Source organism: Nothoprocta perdicaria, unplaced genomic scaffold, assembly GCF_003342845.1.
Source record: "Nothoprocta perdicaria isolate Ctin4 unplaced genomic scaffold, notPer1 scaffold_450, whole genome shotgun sequence".
NCBI lineage: Eukaryota > Metazoa > Chordata > Aves > Tinamiformes > Tinamidae > Nothoprocta > Nothoprocta perdicaria.
The window spans coordinates 217,295-225,006 of record NW_020455700.1 but is presented as its reverse complement, the minus strand read 5'-3'; the positions used below and the strand labels follow the sequence as shown (position 1 = coordinate 225,006).

The window sequence follows — 7,712 nt, the reverse complement described above, 5'->3', positions numbered from 1 at the left end:
AAAAAAAAAAAGGCAAAAATTAGAGGAGCGAGGAGAGAGAGAAGAAACCCTCGTGGAAAGAGCTGGAAGCAGGAAAGGATCATGTGGGAACTGCTGGTGGGGAGGGGGCCCGTGGAGGTGCCGCCGCGCAGTGTTAGGCTGGGGGGAGCGGGGGACCGGGGCCTGGCTGCTGCCTTCCTCCCCCTCCTCGTCCTCCTCCTCCCGGGCCCKCTGCCCTGGCGCCCCCGGCCCCGCGGCGCGTTCGGGGCCCCCCGGGCAGCGGGTGGGGGTCGTTTTTTTCCCCCCTTTTTGCAATAATTCCTGGCCTCCCTTCGCAGGGCTGGGGCGGCCCCCCGGGGCGTGGAGCAGCCCAGGGGCCAGGGTGAGGGACACGGGCGGGGGGCTGCCTTTGTACCCCCACCCCCCGCCTCCTTGGGCTCTCCTCAGCACYAGCGACTCGTCCTGTCCAGCAGGCAGCATTAAAAAAAAGGAGAATTCCTTTAAAGCGCTGGTGTGCGGGCCGGGGGCGCCGCCGAGGTGTCCCCCCCGCCAGGACACCCGCGCGGGGCCAAGGAGCACAGGGCACAGCAGGGCTGAAACCACTAGAAGTTTTAATGAATCGCGGCGTGACTACAAGAATAAAGGATACCTGAGAGCCTCGCGCAGTGCCGTGGGGCGGGAGCGGGGCGGACGCGGCCCCCTCCCCAAATGAGCCCCCTTTCCCCCCCAGGCCGCCCCTTAGCACAAGTCCAGCTCAAGGCACTGAAGTGCTTGAACCCCAAGAGCTCCCCGAGCCCCCGGGTTTCGTTTCCTCCTCAAACGCGGAGGAGCGGCGGGGGCTGCTCTGCGCCGAGACGTCGTGTACAGCGGCCCGCGGAGCCGCTCGCTCTTCTCCTCCGGCCTCCTTTTCCAAACAGCCTCCCGGCCTCCGCTTGCAGGGYGGGAGGCCGAAAGCCGCCCTGCTCTGCCCTTAAGAAGCCCCCCCAGCGCCAGCAAAGCGGGGCCGGGCCGGGGGAAAGAACAAAACCCAAACGAGGAGAGCGGCTGGTTTCGTTTCGGTGCCTTTAGTGTATGGTACAGCTTTACACGGCGGGTTAGAGGTTATTCACAATGCAAGGAGGAGCCCCCCCCGTTAAGTTACGGCAATAATGACTCACACGAACACCCTACCCCAAGCACAGGCGCTAAACAAACAGGAACGGGGAGAAAAGTGTCTTTTGGGGGTGGGTTTTGTTGCTGGTTTGGGCCGTTTTCCCCCCAAACGTGGGGAAAAGGGCCGGGAGGCTCCGGGCTCCTCCGGTGCTGCGGGGTTGCGAGGAGGAGGAGGGGGAGGAGGGGGAGCAGGGAAGGCCGAGGCCCGGGGGGGCCCCTGGGTGACAGCAGCTTCCCTTGGGAATAGCGGCTGGGAAGGGTGCCCCTGGGGAGCCCCGGCCCTCTCCCCTCCCCGCCGGGCCGCCGGGATGTGCGGCGGCTTCTCGGGCGGGCGCCGGGCCGGGATGAGCGTCGCGTTTCCTCYGCGCGGCACCGGCCAAATACAAAAAATCAGCAACGGGAGAGAGGACAAGAAGGAAGAAAAACCCGAGGCGGCGGCGGCCGGGGGCTCGACGGACACGTCCCTCCTGCCCGACCCGGCGGCCTCAGCAGGATTCCCAAGGCGGCTCCCGGGAGAGCGGGCGATGCAGCAGTCCCGATGGAAGAGGCCAGGACTTACGGTTGCAAACGGCAGCCCCGGGCCGGGGGGTTCCCTTCTGCCGGCCTCATCCCGCCCGACGGAGCGGAGGGACAAACTTGGCTTCCACGGTCGAGCTCCCCCCGGGCAGGGCAGCGAGTCCGGACCCTGCCCTTGGCTGGAGAAGAAAAGGCGGCAGCCAAAAAACCTCCAATTTGCCCCGTTCTTGCTCACGAGCCGGGGAGAGGAGGCGCCCGGATGGGCAGGGCCATTAGCCGGGCGCATGCGGGAGCCGGAGCGCAGGGCACGAGCCGGGCGCCCRGCTCTGCTTCCCAACGCGGGGCATCAGCCGAGCGGCTGCGGGCGCGAGCCGGGCTCCGGCTCTCCGCTTCCGAGGGCGATGGGGAGCCCGGGGCGCTCCGCGCGGGCGCTAGTTCTCGGGGCTGGCGTTCTGCCGCGCGCGGATGAAGGCCATGCCGTGCGTGCGGAAGTGCGTCTTGAGGTTGAGCTGGCTGTCGAAGCCGCGGCCGCACACGGTGCAGGCGAGGCTGCCGTCGGCGGCGGGCGGCGCGCCGGCCTCGCGCGGGCTCCGCGGCGCCGGCTCCTCCGCCTCGCCCGCCGCCCCCTTCTTCTTCTTGTGGCTGATGAAGCGGTGGCGGTTGAGCGAGACCTGCGAGGTGAAGCAGAGGCCGCACTCGCGGCACTGCTGGGCGCTCTCGTCCGTGCGGTGCTGCGGGATGTGCTCCTGGAAGTCGGCCGCGCTGCTGGCCACGTAGCCGCACTTGCGGCAGCGGAAGGGCGCCTTGCGCTCGCCCTTGGGCGTCTTGGCGGGCGGCGTGGTGCTGTCGGGCTCCTCGCTGCACGAGTCGCCCTCGTCCGACGACGCCTTCCGCTTGCGGCCGGACACCTGCGGGAAAGGGCGGGAGAGGCTGAATCCCGGCAGCTCCCGGCAGCCCAAACGGCTCCGGAGCTTCCCCACAGGCTCCTGGTTTTTGCTCCGAGAAAAGGCCCAACGGGGCAAGTGCCCCGGTGCCCYGGGGCTGCCAGCGTCGCCCTTTTTGCCCCTGGGGACAGCTCTGGGACCACCCCAATTGAACGATGCAACTTTGGCAGCTTTGTCCCGCTCCGGCCACCCTGATCCCAGCCGGACTCATCGAGCCTGGCTGCCCTGGAAGAGCCCAACAAGTCCTTGGGACCGGGTCCCCGAAGTCCTGGGACGGAGCCCGTGTCGCTGGGGCCGGAGGGAGCCGCCAGCTCCGGCCACGGCAGCAGCGACGCTGGATGAGGGCTYGCGGAGCGCCCCGGGCACCGGGGAGGCTCCTACCTGCGCGGCGCCGGTGCCGATGCGGGCGATCACCACCTCCTGGCTCTTGGCCTGGTCGGTCACCTTGATGCCGTGCCGCACCTGGATGTGCTTCTCCAGGATGAGGCGGCTGCTGAAGGTCCGCTTGCCCTCCGTGCAGTACCTGCGGGGCCCGAGCGGCAGCGGCTGCAGCGAGGACGCTCCCGAAGCCCGGCGCCCGTCCGGCATTCCTTACGGGATACAAAGCCCTCCCTCCCGCTGYCTCCCTCCCCTCCTGTTCTTAAGCTAAATGCCCGCTCGCAGGCAGGACCTGGGTGCTGTGCCCTCCCCGTTGGCTTCAACCACCCGCAGTTTCACCCCAGGCGCCTTGGTGGAAGGAAAGCAAAGCCCCCTTCCCCCMAAAACAAGCCCCCTTTTCCCAGGCAAAGCCTGGGGGTGACGGGGTACCGGCAGGGGTAGACGCGCTTGATGCCTTCGTGGTTCACTCGCACGTGTCTGCGGAGGCTGGGAGCGGAGCAGAAGGAGCGCTCGCACAGGCGGCACGGGAACTTCTTCACCGACTGCAGGGAGCRGAGGCAGGGAGCGGGTGAGCGGCGCCCAGAGCCGGCACCTCCACTGGGCCGCTCCGGGACGGACACGGGGGCTCGGCACCGCCCCGCGCTCCCTCTCCTTTGGGAGCATCTGCATTGCTGCTCCCCGGGACAGGGAACGTCCCTGCTCCTYCGTGGCCCAAAACACCGAGAGCCCCTTAAATTCACAGCTGGGGAGAAGGAACGTGCGGACGGGGGCAGCCCGTGCAAATAAATATTGCCCCCCCACATTCCCAAGAGAACCGGCCTCCTCCTCACCTTGCCGTGATCCTTCTTCATGTGGGAGACGTACTCGTCGCGCTCCGGGAACCACGAGTGGCAGACGCCGCACGTCCAGCCGCTGCCCTTGGACTTGCTGGCGGGGTCCGTCTTGCGCTGGAAGCGGCTTCGCTTCGTCTTGCGCAGCTCCGGAGAGCTCGGAGGCTCGTCCTCCTCCGTGGAGGACGAGGACTCCTCCGAAATCTTGGACACGGGCGTTTCGACCGGCTCCTGCTTCGGCGTGAGCAGCACGGCCGCCTTCTTCGCCAGGTCTTCCTTGGGCTTCTGGGGCTGATGAGTGTTCTGGAAAGACAGGAGTGTTGGATGTTCATCGAGGCTGGGAGTTGGCCCAGCACAACCCCCCCCGATAGCCCCAGCTCCCCAAAACCCAGGGCCTTGGGTTCCTCAAGGGTGGGAAGAGGAACCCCAGGGAGAGCGGAGGGTGGGCTGGGCCGCAGCGTCACCTTGAGGTGCTCCAGCATGGTGCGTTTCTGGGCGAAGAGCAGCGGGCAGTCGGGACACTTGAAGACGCTCACGCGCTGGTTGAGGAGATGCTGGTCGAAGTGGGAGGAGAGCAGGGGCTTGTGGGTGAACACCGTGTCGCACATGGCACACTTGTAGATCATCCTGTGGGAGCAACGGAGGCCAAAGAGAGTCAGCGCCGCGCACAGGGGCAGCACGGAGCGCTTGGAGGGTCCCTGTCAGCGAGGGCGGATCTCCTTGTCCCAGCACATCGCCCAGGACCACGTCCAGGTGGCTTTGGAGCAGCTCCAACGAGGGAGACTCCACAACCAGCCCGGTCCAGCGCTCTGGCACCCTCCAAACCAAGACACGCCGACACGATCCCCTCTCTCCCAGGTTAAACAGGAGCGACGCTCCGGCGCCCTCATTTCCCGGGAGATTTCCTCCGGGAGGACGCCCCACCACACGGGCTCACTTGGACTGCTGGTTGCTGAAGCCGGGGTGCTGCGTGTAGACGTGCGCGTGGGCGCTGGGCGCCGACTTGAACGCCATGGGGCAGATGGGGCACTTGTGGAACACCTCGCAGTGCGACGTCTGGATGTGCGACTTGATGGAGTTGACGCCGCCGAACACCACGGCGCAGCTGGGGCACCTGCGGAAGGAGGCGAGCGTGAGGCCGCCGGGGACCTCGGAGCGGGATTCCCTTCTCCCAGGCATCTCTCCCGGCTCGCGGGGCGAATCCCGGCGCCCTACCTGTAGCCGACGCGGCGCGAGAAGTGCAGGCAGGCCTCCTTGAGGTGCGTCTCGAAGTTGGCCAGCAGGAAGTTGCCGCCGCACTCGGGGCACACGTGGGGAGGCCGGTTCTTGTGCATGCGCTGGTGCGCGCTGAAGCTGCAGCGGTTCGACACGATCATGGGGCACGTCGTGCAGACCTGGCCGGGCGGCGGGGAGAAGCGCGTCAGGAGGTGGGCAACGTGCCCGCRGGAGCCTTGGCCAAGGGCACCGGGGACAGCCGGCGCCCCAAACCACCTGCACCCTCCTGCCTCCGAGGGCTGGTCTGAGGGGGCAGCCGCAGGCACCAGCTCGGGGGCCTGCTGGGCTGTGCTGCAGAGCTGGGTGCCTCCTGTCACCCTGCTGAGGGTGCCCAGRGGCCGGCTGCTTGGCTGCCAACGTCCCCCCATCCCTCCCCACGCGGAAAAAATCCCGGGCCTCTGTTTTAAGGGATCGCAACGTCAGGAGAGGGGATGCGCGGAGGTGCTTGCATGTTGARACGGTGCTTCCCATGTCCCGCTTTGGGGCTTGGGGAGGCCAGCCTGGTCTACAGCAGCCGTTTTGGGGGGGAACTGGATCTCAGCTGGGCCCCTAAAACCSCTTTTGCGCCTTTCCCCTTCTCCGGGTTCCCTTTGCGATTCCGCCAAAGAGGAAGCGGCGGCCGCAGCTCCGCTTCCTCGGGCGCTTCCTCAAGGAACCTCCCTCCTGCAGCGCTTTCCCACCAGCAGGGAGGGCAGCGAGGACGCCTTCCCCTCGCGCTCGGCTGTCCCCAGGCCCCGCCTGTCCCCAGCTCAGCGTCGGCACCTCCCACCGGCCCCACGCTGCAGCTTCCAGCCCAAAGCCGCGCGGTTTTCCAGGCGGAAAACACGCAGGAGGGACTCGCCCGGGGACGCAGGCGGGAGCGGGCGCCCACGTACCGTGCTGCTCGCCGTGCCCGCGGCGCCCGCCTGCTGGAAGTGCGCCGCCAGCCCGGCCTTGTCCTTGCACTGCTCCTTGCACTCGAGGCAGCGGAAGCAGCTGTAGCTGCCCTGCTCCGCGCCGCCGCTCAGCGGCAGGATGGGCAGCTCCTGGAGCCCGTTGGCCGCGGCCAGCGCGTCCTGAGCCACGGCGGGCACCTTGGCGGCGGCCAGGGAGGTCACCGACACCAGCGGGGTGATGTCCGGCTGCCCGATCATCTGGTCGAGCGCGATGGGCCGCATGACGAGGTGGGAGCACTGCATGACGAGGCCCTTGTCCTTGTGCTCGCGCGCGTGCAGCAGCAGGCTGCACTTGTTGAAGAAGACGAGGCGCTTGGTGCAGTGGTTGCAGGTGACCTCGATGCGCATGCTGCGCCGGTCGTAGTGGCGCGCCAGGCTCTTCTCCAGCGCGAAGGAGTCGCCGCACTCGAGGCAGCGGTAGCCGAAGGGCGGCAGCGAGAGGCTGGCGTCGGCCGGCGGGTTCAGGTTGGGCTTGTAGGTGGGCAGCAGGTTCTTGCTGTTGAGGATCTTGTTGAAAGCCTCCACCAGGCTCGACTGGCTCCGCGAGATGACGGTGCCCGCCAGCGGCGGCGACGGCTTCTGCGGCTGCACCATGACCACCGTGGTGCCGTTGAGCTTCTGGTTGGCGGCGGGCGCCGCGCCGCCCCGCGCCTCCGCCTTGGGCAGCGCCTGCGGCACCAGGTTGAGGATGTTCTTGGCCACGGCTTTGCCCGCCTTGGCCGGCAGCACCACGGACTTCTGCTGCGCCACGCTGGCCGCGATGAGCATGGCGCTGCTGGCGCTCTGGATGGTGGACACGGGCAGCACGGTGCCCTTGAGCTTCGTGCCGTTTCCCAGCTGAACRCTGACGATTTTGGGGCCCTCCGTGGTCTTCAGGGGGCTGGAGAGCTCCAGTTTCTCCTTGGCCATATCCAGCCCCATTCCATCCTCCTTGTCCGCCGCGGCCTCCAGGGAGGCCTCCTGAGAGCTCTGCTCGGCGGGGCCCTTGGCGGAGCCGGGCTCGGAGTCCGAGGAGATCCTGGTCACCGTCCTGGTGATGCTGCCGCACGACGTCTTGATGGTCTTAATCCGCACCTTGAGGGGCCGCGAGGAATTGGAGGAAGGCGAGTCGTTGTTGTCTTCCTCCTCCTCCTCCTCCTCCTCYTCCTCCGCGCTGGACATACTCGGCGGGCTGCCCACGGGCTTCTCCAGGGCTTCCCGCTCCTCTTTGAGCGGGACGTCGCCCAGGGCCTTGGGAGAAGGGGGCAGCCTGGGGCTGGGCGCCGCGGGGGAGGCCGCCTTGAAGAAGGGCTCCCGGGGCGAGGCCTTGTCCTCGGCGAGGCCGCCGGGCTCGGGCCAGGCCGCGATGGGAGAGTCGTCCGTGGAGTATCGCACGGTGACGGATTTGAGGTGCCCCAAGGGGCTGCCTCCCCGCGCCGCCTCTTCCGAGTCGGGCTCCTCCTTCTTGACGCAGGGCACGGCCGCCGGCGACGGCGCGGCGCCGCCGGGCTGGCCGCCCTCGAAGGGCTGCGCGAAGGCCGCCTGCTCGGCGCTCTCCCCCGCGGGCTCCTTGCAGCCCAGCGGCGGCGACGGCGCSAGCGGCGGCACCGACAGCCCTTTGTCCTTCGCCTTGCACTCGCGGGCCCGGTCGATGAGGTTGGCGCCGGCGTCTTCGTTGGGCTCGGGGCTGAAATGGGAGAAGATATCGAGGGCCTTGGGGCCCT

At 68.1% G+C, this 7,712-nt stretch overlaps 1 protein-coding gene across 1 annotated transcript in view; it reads right to left on the bottom strand.

Moving 5' to 3' along the window:
* Positions 1–1,970: 1,970 nt before the first annotated feature.
* ZNF687 (zinc finger protein 687) overlaps positions 1,971–7,712 on the bottom strand; it is a 6,187-nt gene continuing 445 nt past the window's right edge. The window contains exons 1-8 of the mRNA XM_026046642.1: positions 5,950–7,712; positions 5,015–5,193; positions 4,737–4,913; positions 4,264–4,426; positions 3,800–4,102; positions 3,399–3,511; positions 2,973–3,114; positions 1,971–2,555 (exon numbers count right to left, since the gene is read on the bottom strand). The exon at positions 5,950–7,712 is cut by the window's right edge and continues 445 nt beyond it. Of these exons, the coding sequence (XP_025902427.1) occupies positions 2,079–2,555; positions 2,973–3,114; positions 3,399–3,511; positions 3,800–4,102; positions 4,264–4,426; positions 4,737–4,913; positions 5,015–5,193; positions 5,950–7,712 (3,317 nt within the window). The 3' untranslated portion in view covers positions 1,971–2,078. The remainder of the gene's footprint in view (positions 2,556–2,972; positions 3,115–3,398; positions 3,512–3,799; positions 4,103–4,263; positions 4,427–4,736; positions 4,914–5,014; positions 5,194–5,949) is intronic.